Source organism: Oncorhynchus keta, unplaced genomic scaffold, assembly GCF_023373465.1.
Source record: "Oncorhynchus keta strain PuntledgeMale-10-30-2019 unplaced genomic scaffold, Oket_V2 Un_contig_963_pilon_pilon, whole genome shotgun sequence".
NCBI classification, from domain to species: domain Eukaryota; kingdom Metazoa; phylum Chordata; class Actinopteri; order Salmoniformes; family Salmonidae; genus Oncorhynchus; species Oncorhynchus keta.
This window is the reverse complement of record NW_026290622.1, coordinates 295,149-312,500: the sequence shown is the minus strand read 5'-3', so window position 1 is coordinate 312,500 and position 17,352 is coordinate 295,149. Positions and strand designations below refer to the sequence as shown.

The 17,352-nt window shown below is 42.6% G+C and overlaps 1 protein-coding gene across 44 annotated transcripts in view; it reads left to right on the top strand.

The window, feature by feature from the left end:
- The window catches only part of tmtc2a (transmembrane O-mannosyltransferase targeting cadherins 2a), a 111,341-nt gene that overhangs the window by 65,520 nt on the left and 28,469 nt on the right, over window positions 1-17,352 (top strand). For all 44 annotated transcript variants that reach the window (XM_052513019.1, XM_052513021.1, XM_052513023.1 and 41 more), the window contains exons 3-4: window positions 15,881-16,775; window positions 17,074-17,188. In XM_052513019.1, coding sequence (XP_052368979.1) covers window positions 15,881-16,775; window positions 17,074-17,188 — 1,010 coding nt within the window. The remainder of the gene's footprint in view (window positions 1-15,880; window positions 16,776-17,073; window positions 17,189-17,352) is intronic.

Below are 17,352 nucleotides of genomic sequence, written 5' to 3'. Positions count from 1 at the left end.
TCGTGGTAATTTTCCATGGTACTTTTTAATGCTTTAAGGTACACATGAACAAACTAACAAAACAAGAAATGTGAAAACTCAAATTACAGTCCTAGGGTCACACACAGAGACTAGGAAACAATCACCCACAAACACACAGTGAAACCCAGGCCACCTATAGTATGTTCTCAATCAGAGACAACTAATGACACCTGCCTCTGATTGAGAACCATACTAGGCCTATAACATAGAAATTCCCAAAACCTAGACAAACAAACATAGACTGCCCACCCAACTCACGCCTGACCATACTAACTAAACACAAAACACAGAAAATAAAGGTCAGATACGTACAGTACCCCCCCAAAGGTGCGGACTCCGGTCTCTATAATACTGAACTAGGGTCTCTAGGGTCTGGGTGGGTCGTCTGTAATACTGTAACTAGGGTCTCTTCTGGCGCTAGGGTCGCGGACCCCACTGTAACCCTTGTCTTTGTCCGCCTTATTTTCCGCCTCCGTGGCTCTCTCACCATGGCAACCCCCTATACTCAATAATACCCCATAATACTGGAACTAGGGTCTCTATAATATTGCAACTCGGGTCTCTATAATAGAACTAGGGTCCCTATACTACTGTAACTAGGGTCTCTATAATACAGAACTAGGGTCTCTATAATACTGAACAGAGGGACAGGGGTCTCTATACAGACTGTAACTAGGGCTCTGGCGCCTATAATGTAACTAGGGGCTCTATAATACTGGGCTGAGGGGCTCTATAATCTGGGCTGAGGGGCTCTATACTACTGTAACTAGGGTCTCTAGCTACTGTAACTAGGGTCTCTATACTACTGTAACTAGGGTCTCTATAATACTGTAACTAGGGCCTATACAGGTAACTAGGGTCTCTATAATACAACTAGGGCCTATACATTGCGGGAGGGTCTCTATAATACTGTAACTAGGTCCCTATACTACTGTAACTAGGGTCCTATAGCGGCTGTAACTAGGCCCTATACTACTGTAACTAGGGTCTCTATACATTGTAACTAGGGTCTCTATAATACTGTAACTAGCGTCCTATAATACTGACAGGCGGGTCTCTATAATACTGTAACTAGCGTCCCTATACACTGTAACTAGGGTCTCTATAATATTGTAACTAGGGTCTCTATACACTGCTAGGGTCTCCTGTAACTAGGGTCGCCTGGAACAGGCTAGGCTCCCCTATACTACTGTAACTAGGGTCTCTATAATACTGTAACTAGGCGCCTCTATACTACTGTAACTAGGAGGGGTCTCTATAATACTGTAACTAGGCCCTATACTACTGTAACTAGGGTCTCTATAATACTGTAACTAGGGTCGCCTATACACTGTAACTAGGGTCTCCTGCAACTAGGGTCTCTATAATACTGTAACTAGGGTCTCTATAATACTGTAACTAGGGTCTCTATAGCGGCGCCGGACTATTGCAACTAGGCGGGATACCTGCAACTAGGGGAGACAGAGACTGTAACAGCCTGGTACGTGGAGCAAGGGTCTATAATATTGCTAACTAGGGTCTCTATAATACTGTAACTAGGGTCCCTATACTACTGTAAGCTAGCGGCGCTATACACTGTAACTAGGGTCTCTATACTACTGTAACAGCGGGTCTCTATACACTGTAACTAGGGTCCCTATGGCGCCGGACAGGGTCTCTATAATACTGTAACTAGGCAGCGGCTCTATAATACTGTAACTAGGCGGGATACTACTACGGTACAGGCTCTAGGCTCTCATAATACTGTAACTAGGGTCTCTATAATACTGCAACTAGGTCTCTATAATACAACTAGGGTCCCTATACCTGTAACTAGGCTCTATACAGGCTGTAACTAGGTCCGGCAGCGGCGCTCTATACAGGCCCTATACCTGCAACTAGGAGACTATAGACTAGCCTGGTAACGTGGGGCTCTATAATACTGAACTACCAGGCTGGGGATACTACTGTAACAGGAGGCTTGGTGTTAGGAGGAGCCTGATAAGACCGGGCTGTGGGTCCACTATACTACTGTGCGCAACTAGGCTCCATAATCCTGTCTCTATACTACTGTAGGCTGGACAACTACTCTATAATACTGTAACTAGGGTCCCTATAGAGTGTAACAGGCACTAAGGTTGAACCGGGCTGTATAAGCAACTAGGGAGATCTAGTGCTCTCTACACGCAACTCTCCCTATACTACTGTAACTAGTTGCCCGGTATAATACTGTAACTAGGTCCCTAGCGCAGGGTCTCTATAATACTGCACCCTCCCAGCGCCCCGGAGACACAGCACGCAGAGCTATAATATTGCAGGATAACCTGGACCCTATACTACTGTAACTAGGGTCTCTATACCCGCTGTAACTAGGGTCAGGCACCATATACTACTGTAACTGGCTCTATAATACTGTAACTAGGGTCCCTATACTACTGCCCACACTCGGGGTCTCTATAATACTGTAACTAGGCTCCCTATAGCTGTAACTAGGCTCTATACACTGTAACTAGGGTCTCTATACCTGTAACGCTCATACCGCATAACACGGTGCCTATAATATTGCAGTAAATACTGTAACTAGGTCTCATATAATACTGTAACTCAGGTCTCTACCTGTAACTAGGGTCTTATACTACTGTACCACACCTAGGGTCCCTATAAAAACTTTGGGGCTGCTATAATATTGTAACTAGGGTCCTGTAACTAGGGTCTCTATACTACTGTAACTGGCTCTATAATATTGTAACTAGGGTCTCTATAATACTGTAACTCCAGCTACTTTGGGGCTCTATTTTCCCCTAGCCAACCTAACTAGGGTCTCCTGTAACCTTCCTTATACTATTGTAACTAGGGTCTCTATAATATTGGCTAGGCTCCGGCACTCTCCTATAATAACTAGGTTCCGCCCACTGTAACTAGGGTCTATCTACCTCCCAAGTTGTGTAGTCCAGATTCAGCTCTATGTAACTGGCCTCTGTAACTATTGCTGCTGCTGGGTCTCTATAATACTGTAACTACTGCTTGGTCCGATACTACTGTAACTAGGGTCTCTATAATATCTGTAACTAGGGTCTCTATAATACTGTAACTAGGGTCTTATAATATGTAACTAGGGTCTCTATAATAAACTGGATCTAGAGGTCTCTATAATACTGTAACTAGGGTCTCTGGTAATTTTCCATGGTCTTTTAATACTGTAACTAGGTCCCTACACAACTAGATACTGTAACTAACAAAACAACTAGAAATGTGAAAACTCAAATTACTAGTCCTATCTAGGTCTCTATACACAGAACTAGGAATAATACTGTAACTCACCTATAAACAACTAGTGTCTCTATAATACTGTAACTAGGTCTCTACCTAAGTACTGTAACTTCTCAATACTGTAACTAGGGTCATACTAATGACAACTAGGGTCTCTATAATACTGTAACTAGGGTCCCTATAATACCTGTAAACAAACAGGGTCTCTATAATACTGTAACTAGGGTCACAAAACACAGAAAATAAAGTAACTAGGGTCTCTATAATACTGTAACTAGGGTCTCTATAATATTAACTAGGGTCTCTATAATACTGTAACTAGGGTCCCTATACTGTAACTGTCTCTAACTAGTAACTAGGTCTCTATAATACTGTAACTAGGGTCTCTATAATATTGCAACTGTAACTACTGTAACTAGGTCCCTATACTACTGTAACTAGGGTCTCTATACTACTGTAACTAGGGTCTCTATAATACTGTAACTAGGGTCTCTATACTACTGTAACTAGGTTCCCTATAATACTGTAATTAGGGTCCAGAGTTTTTATCATTTCCTCGTTAGGTCATGTGGTCAGGAGAAACTCTGGGCCCTACTTAAGAGGATGCACGGGGTGAAGGACGCTGGATGTGATTGGATGTTCCCTTTCTTGGCATGTAATTAAAGTGTGACAGAAACAGTAGATTCCCTCGTTTGTCTCAATGAGGCCCGGGGCTGCAGATTAGCACGACGGCGGTTGACGACCGCTTGATGAATGCCGTGGCAATTATCCTCCACAGAGGCGTTCAGCTGTGAAATGATGCCTGTGGTGGTAATTCCCTCTCACTCACTCGCTTTCTCTCCTTCTCGCTCTTTTTTGATCTGTGTATGTGTTTGTTTGTGCCAGAGCTGAGGAGTCTCACACGTTCTGTATTTAGTGACATGTCTACAGAAGTGGGGACGGCTACTTGTTTCTACAACTACAACAATGTGCATGAAAGAGCAGTGTGTCATCAGTTAATGTAATGTAACAATCTATCTGCTGGCTAGTAGGTCTAACAATATGTCATATCTGAAGAAAAGTGATGGATAATGTTTGGCTTCCCTTTAGTTGCCTGACAACACTGGTTCAGTCTCTCTATTGCTCTATAGACAGCAATCCCAGAGAGAAGCAGGGTGGTCCAGAGGTCCCTCCATCCCAGTGGGGGATGTGAACCTATGACCTGTCCCATTATGTGTCCCTGTGCTAGTGCCACTTCAGCCTTTATAGTGAGTGATATTCAGTAATAAGGTCCCTTCATCAAAGTCAACCACCGAAGGCCGGACCCTAGTCCTGTCTGATTAACTGGGGGAATGTACCTAGTCAGGACCAAAGGCCCAACATGTTAAGAGAAGTGTAAACGGCCTGGATGTCCCTGGTTGATGACATCAGAGTTCCATCAAAAGCATTGGCCCATGGACTGCATCAACACAGAGGCGATACTCCGGGTGAAGTTTCCCCTCGGTACAGATCTAGGATCAGCTTTCTCCCCCAATCCTTACCTTAAAGTGATGCTACAAAAGTTTTGTATCATTTCTGCCAGTAGCTTTGAAAGTAAGTCCCCTAAAAATTGTACACAATTGTGTAGAACGTCATCCATCCCATATGATATGTTACGAATTACAATTCGTACAATATGTTATGAATTTGTAAGTGCTTAAGATCCCGTTCAAATCAAATCAAACTTTATTTGTCACATGCGCCGAATATAACAAGTGTAGACCTTACCGTGAAATGCTTACTTACAAGCCCTTAACCAACAGTGCAGTTCAAGAAGAGTTAAGAAAATATTTACCAAATAAACTAAAGTAAAAATAAGTAACTAATAATAAAAATAATAAAAAGTAACACAATAACATATCAATAACGAGGCTATATACAGGGGGTACAGGTACCGAGTCAGTGTGCGGGGGTACAGGTTAGAGGTCATTTGTACATGTAGGTAGGGGTGAAGTGACTATGCATAGATAATAAACAGTGAGTAGCAGCAGTGTACAAAACAAATGGAGGGTTGGGAGGTTCGATGTAATAGTCCGGTGGCCATTTGATTAATTGTTCAGCAGTCTTATGGCTTGGGGGTAGAAGCTGTTAAGGAGCCTTTTGGTTCTAGACTTGGTGCTCCGGTACCGCTTGCCGTGTGGTAGCAGAGAAAACAGTCTATGTCTTGGGTGACTGTAGTCTCTGACAATTGTATGGGCTTTCCTCTGATACAGCCTATTATATAGGTCCTGGATGGCAGGAAGCTTGGCCCCAGTGATGCACTGGGCAGTACGCACTACCCTCTGTAGCGCCTTACGGTCAGATGCCGAGCAGTTGCCATACCAGGTGGTGATGCAACCGGTCAGGATGCTCTCGATGGTGCAGCTGTAGAACATTTTGAGGATCTGGGGATGCATGCCAAATCTTTTAAGTCCCCTGAGGGGGAAAAGGTTTTGTCATGCCCTCTTTACGACTGTCTTTACGCAGTCGTGGGTGAACAGGTAGTACAGGAGGGGCCCCAGTGTTGAGGATGAGGGTTGCAGATGGGTTGTTGCCTTACCTTACCACCTGGGGGCTGCCCGTCAGGAAGCCCGGGATCCAGTTGCAGAGCGAGGTGTTTAGTCACAGGGTCCATAGCTTAGTGATGAGCTTCGTAGGTACTATGGTGTTGAACGCTGTGCTGTAGTCAATGAACAGCATTCTCACGTAGGTATTCCTTTTGTCCAGGTGGGAAAGGGCAGTGTGGAGAGCGATTGAGATTGAGTCCAGACTTGTGTAGGTCTTGGCTAATTTCTTTTGATTTTCCCATGATGTCAAGCATAGAGGTGGTGCCTCAGAAATTTTTTTGTAAACCTCCACAAGTCTGGTTCATCCTTGGGAGTAATTTCCAAATGCCTGAAGGTTCACATTCATCTGTGTAAACAATAGTATGCAAGTATAAACACCATGGGACCACGCAGCTGTCATACCGCTCAGGAAGGAGACGCGTTCTGTCTCCTAGAGATGAACGTACTTTGGTGTGAAAAGTGCAAATCAATCTCAGAACAACCGCAAAGGACCTTGTGAAGATGCTGGAGGAAACTGGTACAAAAGTATCTATATCCACAGTAAAACGAGTACTAAAAAAGCCAGGCTACGATTTGCAACTGCACATGGGGACAACGATCGGACTTTTTGTAGAAATGTCCTCTGGTCTGATGAAACAAAAATAGAACTGTTTGGCCATAATGACCATCGTTATGTTTGGAGGAAAAGTGGGAGGCTTGCAAGCCGAAGAACACCATCCCAACTGTGAAGCACGGGGGTGGCAGCATCATGTTTTGGGGGTGCTTTGCTGCAGGAGGGACTGGTGCACTTCACAAAATAGATGGCATCATGAGGTGGAAAATTAGGTGGATATATTGAAGCAACATCTCAAGACATCAGTCAGGAAGTTAAAGCTTGGTCGCAAATGGGTTTTCCAAATGGACAATGACCCCAAGCATACTTCCAAAGTTGTGGCAAAATGGCTTAAGGACAACAGAGTCAAGGTATTGGAGTGGCCATCACAAAGCCCTGACCTCAATTCTATAAAACATTTGTGGGCAGAACTGAAAAAGCGTGTGCGAGTAAGGAGGTCTACAAACCTGACTCAGTTCCACCAGCTCTGTCAGGGGGAATGGGCCAAAATTCACCCAATTTATTGTGGGAAGCTTGTGGAAGGCTATCTGAAACGTTTGACGCAAGTTAAACAATTTAAAGGCAATGCTACCAAATACTAATTGAGTGTATGTAACGTAACGTCTGACCCACTGGGAATGTGATGAAAGAAATAAAGGCTGAAATAAATTATTCTCTCTACTATTATTCTGTCATTTCACATTCTTAAAATAAAGTGGTGATCCTAACTGACCTAAGACAAGGTCTTTTTTTACAAGGATTTAGGAATTGTGAAAAACTGAGTTTAAATGTAGTTGGCTAAGGTGTATGTAAACTTCGGACTTCAACTGTATGTACGGTCACTGTGGGGACAACGTCGTCGATGCACTTATTGATGAAGCCGATGACTGAGGTGGTGAACTCCTCAATGCCATTGGATGAATCTGTGAACATATTCCAGTCAGTGCTAGCAAAACAATCCTGTTGCGTCGTATTGAGCGAGTCACTGGTACTTCCTGCTTTAGTTTTTGCTTGTAAGCTTGTAGTAAAGGTGGTCTAGAGTTTTCCTCCTCTGGTTGCACATGTGACATGCTGGTAAAAATTTGATTTAAGTTTCTGAAAACTGATTTAAGTTTCCCTGCATTAAAGTCCCCGGCCACTAGGAGTGCCGCTTCTGGGTGAGCATTTTCTAGTTTGCTTATAGAGTTGGCCTTATAGAGTTGGTTGAGTGCGGTCTTAGTGCCAGCATCGGTCTGTGGTGGTAAATAGACGGCTACGAATAATATAGATGAGAACTTTCTTGGTAGATAGTGTGGTCTACAGCTTATCATATGGTACTCTACCTCAGGCAAGTAATACCTCGAGACTTCTTTAATATTAGACATTGCGCACCAGCTGTTATTGACAAAAAGACACACACTCCCACCACTTGTCTTACCAGACGTATATTCTCTGTTCTGCTGGTGCATTTAAAATCCCTCCAGCTCTATTTTATCCGTGTCATCGCTCAGCCACGTCTCAGTGAAACATAAGATATTACAGTTCTTAATGTCCTGTTGGTAGGATAATCTTAATCATAGGTCATCAATTTTATTTTCCAATGATTGCATGTTAGCAAGTAGAATTGATGGCAGTGGGAGTTTACTTGCTCGCCAACAGCTTCTCAAAAGGCAGCCCGATCTGCGTCCTTTTTCCTCCCTATTTTCTTCACGCAAATGACGGGGATCTGGGCCTGTTCCCAGGAGAGTAATCCCAGTTCTGATGTCCAGAAGTTATTTTCGGGAATAAGAGACGGAAGCTGCAACATTATCTACAAAATAAGTTGAAAAAATAAGTTACAAACAACGCAATTTTTTTTTTAAATAGCAAAGTTAGTTGCAGGCATGTAAAACATCAGCCATCCTCTTCAGCGCCATCTTAACAGTCTCTGAGTAGTGGGGAAACGAGGGACAACTTCATCCTACACCCAGATATAGTGGCAGCTCTGCGATGTCAAGCATGGTAAGCATCTGGCTAGGGATAGGAGTGCAACAGTGGCCTGGCTATCATACCCAATGTTACTGTTTTAACTCTAACTAAAAGAGTATGGTCCAAGAAGGCCCAACCAAGGCCCATATACCAGGAGGATTTATGAGGAGGATGAGGAGTGTAAACGGGACGTGACTTTATAGAGGAAGTCCATAGGCTCTTTCCCCCTGCTGCTTTCTGTCAGTCCACAGGCAGCTTTATGGGAGTCAACTAATGTCAACCTAATCCCGCTGTGTCTTCAAACACGTCTTGAACAGCGCCAACAGACACTAATAACAGTACGATGGGTATTAGAGGACCACACGCAGCAGAGGACAATGTTTGAACATGGCTAATGATGAATGACAAACACAATGAGGAGATAAGAATGGGCTGGTCACCATGTCATTTTAAAAGAGAGATAGGGAGAGAGGGACAAAGAGACAGGGAGAGGGGGGGACAGAGGGAGAGGGAGAGAGAGAGACAGGGAGAGAGAGGGACAGAGGGAGAGAGAGGGAGACAGAGAGAGAGAAAGGGGGACAGAGGGAGAGGGAGAGAGAGAGGGAGAGAGAGGGAGGGAGGGAGAGGGAGGGAGAGAGAGAGGGAGAGAAAGGGGGACAGAGGGAGAGGGAGACAGAGAAAGAGAGACGGGGAGAGAGAGGGAGGGAGGGAGAGAGGGAGAGGGAGGGACAGTGCCCATGCGGATGGAAAGCAGAGAGGTCTTATGTAGTGAAGAGAGCAGTAATAATCCACAGTGTGTGAAATCTGTGGAGAGCGCAGGGTTTAGATGAAAGCCTTTGCCCGAGTGGGACTGCAGCTTTGACATGCTGCAGGGGATTATTCTGGCTCTTTTAACCAGCCACAGATCTTATGAGCTCCAATGAGAGAGCTGCTCTGACGCTGGAAATAAAGTAACTCTAACTGAAACAGATAAATCATCAATGATCCTAGCATTGCCCTGGGTGACTTTGACTGTACCTCTAGAATCCAATCACATCAAATCAATCCACATAAAATGAAGTCAAATGTTATTTGTAAAGTTATTTTTGTAAAGTCATTTTTCACAGAATAGCCAGATGAGTTGTGAAATAGAATGATACACAGAGAATGGTTGAAGTTCGTAATAGACAAAAGTGCAGAAAAGTAAGCAGGTGAGTTTATCTTCATAGTGCTTTAGAGGAATTTGGTGGAGTTTCAGACTCTCACTCAGAATTTAAGGAAAATTGAGCGACCATTTTGTCTCAATTTACCCTGATTGTGGAATCGCCATCAACGTCGACAGACCGCGGCTTTGGCCTTTTGAGTCCGAGATTGATCTTCAACTTAATTAAGGCAAGATTGGGGAATTGGGAGAGGAAACCTACTGGAAGGTGAAATGGAGCCAGATTGAATTACAGCATTTTCCCCAGACAAGAAGAGCAAGACGATCCCATCAATAACCTAATCTCCTCTGTGTAAAAATACATAGCCTCTTCCTTTGTGTGTCTGCTTTCTGGTTCAGAAATCAATATACAATTCTTCCCTCTGATTTTCTTACTCCCTTCAGCCCAAAAATCTTCAAATCTCCCCGGTCATATTTGATATGTTTCCACAGAAAGAGAAGACTGAAAACACAGATTTTCTGTAATTGGTTTATCTCACAGTCACATGTACCTCATCTCAAAGGAAATCTTCTCCTCCTCAGAGAGATGAAATTGTCTCACACTCTCAGTTCTGAAGTGAAGGCCCAGCAAATGAAGCATGTCTATTGTCCAGGACAAGTCAATCCTAATAAACTGCTTAGTCCTAATTTAAGGGTAATTGGAAATGCAGGTTTCAAAAACTCGTACGCACTAGTATGGTCATAACCTTCGCTGAGCAGGACTATTTGAAAATAGTTTCTCTCTGAGCTCTCTGTTGAGAGTTAACTGGGGCTATGTTTATGTGCTTATGAATATATCTGATTTGATATACTGAGTGTACGTTACTTCCAGCTGAACTGTAGGCTACTGACACTTTTAAAGGGGATTTTCTCTGTTTACAGTTAGGAACACATTGACATTGTTTGAGAAATAATCCATCAGGTTTAAACTGTACAACATCATTCTTTGGCAATGAGACTAACCATTTTCATACTGCCGTGCCAACCGGAGCCATACTGTTCTGGCTCTGATCCTTTCTGTTCACATTGACCTTTGCAGCGTGACAACCGTAACTATGGTAGATGCGTGACCAGGCCAGTGCAGTAGAGCTCAGCTCGGCATGGCTCGGCTCGGCATGACTCGGTGCGGTTTAGGAGTGTGAAAAGAGGATGAGAACTCGAGACCTAGGCTGTGCAGCTGCCTGGCTGCCTATGTCATGCTGGGGATAACACTCTTACTCAGTCTACTCATCTCTGTGGTGCTCTGAGATGATTTTATATTTACTTTGTAACCTAATTTAAAGTAGGGAGTAAATTAGGTCTGTAATTGCGAAACAGCCTGAAGTGTTCAAAGGCCTGGTGAGATTGTGATGAAAACACTTACACACACAGACACACACACACACAGATCTCATGCCACCCCCACAGGTTCAGCCAGAGTTCACTGGAGGCTGGTGTGTGGATGGAAGCCACACTCTCTGTCTGTACTGTACAGTAGGGAGAAGAGAAAACTCCCTGGTCTCTGTCTGGACCGTAGGAAGCCTATATTATATTTTTAAAAGCGTCCATACAGATTCATCCAAATGAATGACATTTCTTCTTTAGACCATCAGACCAACGGATTATGATAAACTGGATTATACTGCATTCAGACTGCATCATAATGTGTTATACCTGCAGACTTGAAGTAAAGTGTTTCCCCAACTTCCTCCTGAGAGAGAGCAATATGTTCTGTTCAACTGGTATATGTGTCAATACATTCCTTTCACAGCTGCAGTCTCTCTCTTCCGGACTGCGGTGACCCCTAAGTCTAGACAGATGTGATTTAATTAGCCAGAATTGGGGGGTCAAGGATGTGACCGGGCAACCTTCTGTAACCATAGCAACGTAACTCTAGACTTTAAAGTGTTGCTGACCTGTCCATATTCACAAGGTATGAGTCAGAGTGCTGATCTAGGATCAGGCTCCTCCGTGTCCATACAATCGTATTCATTATGATATAAAAGACTAAACTGATCAGCACTCCTACTCTGAATATGGGCCCAGGAGTGTGACCCTGTAAAACAAAGTGAAATAATATTTCTGCTATTCTCTACTTATCATCCAGTTCTCTACTTATCATCCAGTTCTCTACTTATCATACAGTTCTCTACTTATCATACAGTTCTCTACTTATCATACAGTTCTCTACTTATCATACAGTTCTCTACTTATCATACAGTTCTCTACTTATCATACAGTTCTCTACTTATCAACCAGTTCTCTACTTATTATCCAGTTCTCTACTTATCAACCAGTTCTCTACTTATTATCCAGTTCTCTACTTATCAACCAGTTCTCTACTTATTATCCAGTTCTCTACTTATCATACAGTTCTCTACTTATCATACAGTTCTCTACTTATCCTACAGTTCTCTACTTATTATCCAGTTCTCTACTTATCATACAGTTCTCTACTTATTATCCAGTTCTCTACTTATCATACAGTTCTCTACTTATCATACAGTTCTCTACTTATCAACCAGTTCTCTACTTATCATACAGTTCTCTACTTATCAACCAGTTCTCTACTTATTATCCAGTTCTCTACTTATCAACCAGTGCTCTACTTATTATCCAGTTCTCTACTTATCAACCAGTTCTCTACTTATTATCCAGTTCTCTACTTATCAACCAGTTCTCTACTTATTATCCAGTTCTCTACTTATCAACCAGTTCTCTACTTATTATCCAGTTCTCTACTTATCATACAGTTCTCTACTTATCATACAGTTCTCTACTTATCATACAGTTCTCCATAGTTCTTATTATCAGTTCCAGTTCTCTACTTATCATCCAGTTCTCTACTTATCATCCAGTTCTCTACTTATTATCCAGTTCTCTACTTATCAACCAGTTCTCTACTTATTATCCAGTTCTCTACTTATCAACCAGTTCTCTACTTATTATCCAGTTCTCTACTTATCATACAGTTCTCTACTTATTATCCAGTTCTCTACTTATCATACAGTTCTCTACTTATCATACAGTTCTCTACTTATCCTACAGTTCTCTACTTATTATCCAGTTCTCTACTTATCATACAGTTCTCTACTTATTATCCAGTTCTCTACTTATCATACAGTTCTCTACTTATCCTACAGTTCTCTACTTATTATCCAGTTCTCTACTTATCATACAGTTCTCTACTTATCATACAGTTCTCTACTTATCATACAGTTCCCTACTTATCCTACAGTTCTCTACTTATCATACAGTTCTCTACTTATCATACAGTTCTCTACTTATTATCCAGTTCTCTACTTATTATCCAGTTCTCTACTTATCCTACAGTTCTCTACTTATCATACAGTTCTCTACTTATCATACAGTTCTCTACTTATTATCCAGTTCTCTACTTATTATCCAGTTCTCTACTTATTATCCAGTTCTCTACTTATCATACAGTTCTCTACTTATCACACAGTTCTCTACTTATCATACAGTTCTCTACTTATCATACAGTTCTCTACTTATCATACAGTTCTCTACTTATCATACAGTTCTCTACTTATCATACAGTTCTCTACTTATCATACAGTTCTCTACTTATCATACAGTTCTCTACTTATCATACAGTTCTCTACTTATCATACAGTTCTCTACTTATCATACAGTTCTCTACTTATCACACAGTTCTCTACTTATCACACAGTTCTCTACTTATCATACAGTTCTCTACTTATCATACAGTTCTCTACTTATCATACAGTTCTCTACTTATCATACAGTTCTCTACTTATCAACCAGTTCTCTACTTATCATACAGTTCTCTACTTATCCTACAGTTCTCTACTTATCATACAGTTCTCTACTTATCACACAGTTCTCTAATTATCACACAGTTCTCTACTTATCATACAGTTCTCTACTTATTATCCAGTTCTCTACTTATCAACCAGTTCTCTACTTATCATACAGTTCTCTACTTATCATACAGTTCTCTACTTATCATACAGTTCTCTACTTATCAACCAGTTCTCTACTTATCATACAGTTCTCTACTTATCCTACAGTTCTCTACTTATCATACAGTTCTCTACTTATCACACAGTTCTCTAATTATCACACAGTTCTCTACTTATCATACAGTTCTCTACTTATTATCCAGTTCTCTACTTATCAACCAGTTCTCTACTTATCATACAGTTCTCTACTTATCCTACAGTTCTCTACTTATCAACCAGTTCTCTACTTATCATACAGTTCTCTACTTATCATACAGTTCTCTACTTATCAACCAGTTCTCTACTTATCATACAGTTCTCTACTTATCCTACAGTTCTCTACTTATCACACAGTTCTCTAATTATCACACAGTTCTCTACTTATCATACAGTTCTCTACTTATCATACAGTTCTCTACTTATCAACCAGTTCTCTACTTATCATACAGTTGTCCCCTGGCTGCTTTCTGTTTCAGCCTTTTTTGATTTGAGTAGTGCTCTAATCTATTCATCAAAAAATAAAATTCCCAGATTTTTATGAGCCTAACATGCCAAAAAAGGTCTTAATTCCTATGCCAGATATGTATTCATAAAGCCATTAGGAACTGTAAAAATAGCAAACAATCTCTCTTAAAGTTTATTTTCCTCTGGGAAGTTCATGAGGGGATGGGTTAGTAACATTTGGCCGTAGTAATGAAGTTTTGAAGTTACTCGTCCTGGTCTAACTACAGTAAGGTCCCTGATGGAGCTGAAAGCTGAACGTGGTGACAGGCCAGTGGAAGGTGTTTAATAAGGAACCTGACGCTGATCATGCTACGGCATTAATCCTCTTATAGCTGTAAACAGAATCTACATACCGACACAGTGAGCTCTGAGCTGATTAAACATCACTCTCCACTCTACTGAAATGGGCCAACAATCTGAATCAGGCCCTCCCCGCTCTACTTCTCCCAGCATGCACTAGGGCAGCATCTGACATGGCACCCTATTCCCTACACTATGTATGGATTAGGGTGCCATTTCGGAAGCCACCCAAGGCCTGAGTTGTGCAGTCAAATTGCACTCAAGGGACTTAGCTAGTCTAAACACATAGCCTATTTGGGCATACAAGACACCATGCTACAATACACGGACGGATCTGTTCTAGATCTAATTTAGAGGCATTACTTTGCAGGAAGATGGATGAACGGAATAAGAATGAGAGAAACACAGTGAAGCGGTGATGTCATCGTATGCAGTTGGTAGTAGGGTCCAGTGTCGTGGTCTATTGGTCACGTATAGTAGGTGTTCTGTTTATTTGACATGTCTTTATAGGGGCAAAGGAAGCTGTTAAAAACTCCACTGGCACCAGTGCTCCAAAATGTTAGAGGTCAATTGATCTAAAGGAGTGCGTGGGGAATGGTGAGGTAGTGGTTTTCTGAGCTTGTTCATTTTTATTTAACTTTGATTTAACCAGGAAAAGCCTGCTTAAATTAAAAGGTATTAATTGAAATGTATATTTTAATGTGCATAGGTCTAACTGTAATTAATTTAGGTATGAGTTTAACATACATTTACATTGCATTTCACAGCTACTTTATTGGGCAGTAATAGCATATGTTCACCTGGAATTGACCTAGCCTACCAGTATTTCTCATCCCACCCGTCAAATGAGAAGAATCCTTGTCCTTTAGGGCATTATTCTATTAAATCAAACTGAAACATATGAATAGAGGTGACACCGACATGGAGGGTCATTTGATAAAGATTCCCACAATTATGTTTTCTGATGAATGTGAAGTGTTAATATCCCCCATTTAGTCTCTCAGTGCTATCAATGCTTCATTTCTCAAAAAATGCTTTCTGTGTTTGTGTAGCAACAGAGCCATATTATTTCTGGCCGTTGTAGGTACTCTTTTCAGAGGACTTGCCAATAATACCCAGAGCGCTTGGCTGTGTCAAATGCACATGAAATGGGCTTGTGTCCTGGGCAGCTTTTGCAAAAACATTCCTTCCATTTCATTCCTCATTTCTAAACAGTTCTATTCTAGAAATTCCTCGCGATGTGAAATCATAGAGGTCATCGACCTTTCACATGGTCGAGATTTAAATCAAAATTCTACATTTTGCACTGATGTATATGAATACACACCAAATAAACCAAAACCAAATTATACTGTGTTAAAGAAAATATATATTACTTTGTCTAATAGACTTTACTTAGTATTATCCCAATGAACTATTTCTAGTTACCAATGCATTCCCAGAATGAGAGCAGGAACGTTTTCAGAATGCTAAAGTTTTCTAAAAGTTCCCTGAACATTTCACACAAGTCCCAGGGTAGTTCCCATAACATTCCTATAATGTTTTCTCTCTCCTACAGAAGAGGAACACCACTGTACTGCTGAGTCTGAGTGTGTTGATCTCCTGGGGCGTGCTTCTCCTGGCTGCTCGTCTCTACTGGATGGGTAACAAGCCCCCCAACTTCTCCAACTCAGACAACCCGGCGGCCGACTCGCCACACCTTCTCACGCGAACTCTGACCTTCCTCTACCTGCCCGCCGCCAACGCCTGGCTCCTCCTATGCCCTGTCCAGCTCAGCTTCGATTGGTCCATGGACGCTCTACCGCTAATCAAGACCTTTGCTGATTGGAGGAACCTTCACACCGTGGCCTTCTATGCTGGATTTACTCTCCTGGCCTGGTATGGCCTCCGTAGCAGTAGCAGCCCCGACTCCAAGGCCAAGGAGACCAATGGGAAAGCTCACTTGGCGAACGGGAAGGCCCTCACCAATGGGCACAGCTACCATCCTCCAGACGGCAACCACAACATAAACTCAGAACAGGGCTCTCCAAAGACCAATGCGAAAACCACCCTCAATGGGAATGGGTTCACCAAAACCTACCAATGTTCCCCTCGGACTACCCACCCCTCCCTCCCCTCACTTGCCACCCTCCCCGCCACAGAGAACGTGGTGGTCTTCTCCCTGGGCCTACTCTCGCTGCCCTTCCTCCCGGCCACAAACCTCTTCTTCTATGTGGGCTTCGTGGTGGCCGAGCGGCTGCTGTACATACCCAGCATGGGCTTCTGTCTGCTGGTGGCGGTGGGGATCCGGGCCCTGTACGTCAGGCTGAGAACCAGGGGCCCCAGGGTCGTGCTGCTGGGTCTGTGCGCGGGCCTGGTGCTGCTGTACGGCATCAAGACGGTGCTGAGGAACAGGGACTGGAGCAACGAGGAGATGCTCTACAAGTCAGGGATCAGTGTTAACCCCGCTAAAGGTAGTGTTGACGAACCAACACATTCTGGAATATGGGCCTTTGGTTTGGTACTTTAGTCCCACTGTGATAAAGTTAGGCCTGAGAATTACATCACTCTCATGTAGATTAGAAGATTTTTCAGCTCTATATTATTCTAGGTCCAGGACTAGGCTTAATCTATGGCTGACAAACTGGCCCATAAAGAATAAAGTATATGTCATAAATGATTTGTAATCTTTCCTCATAAATGCAAAACTCAAGATCTTTCCATTACAAAATACCTGTATGCACTTGACAGACACCTGTCTCTCTTTATTAGCATGGGGAAACTTGGGAAACGTCCTGAAGAACCAGGGCAAGATGGCAGAGGCGGAGAGGGCGTACCGGAATGCCCTGTATTACCGGGGAAACATGGCTGACATGTTGTATAACTTGTGAGTGTGAGATGTGTCATCTCTGCATCTCTCCACTACCGCAACAAGGATGAAAGCTGAAAGCTACCATCCATCAATACTGCTTAGACAGGCAGGGAGAATAACAGGGGATAGAGAGAGAGGGGCAGAGAGAGAGAGAGAGAGAGAGAGAGAGAGAGAGAGAG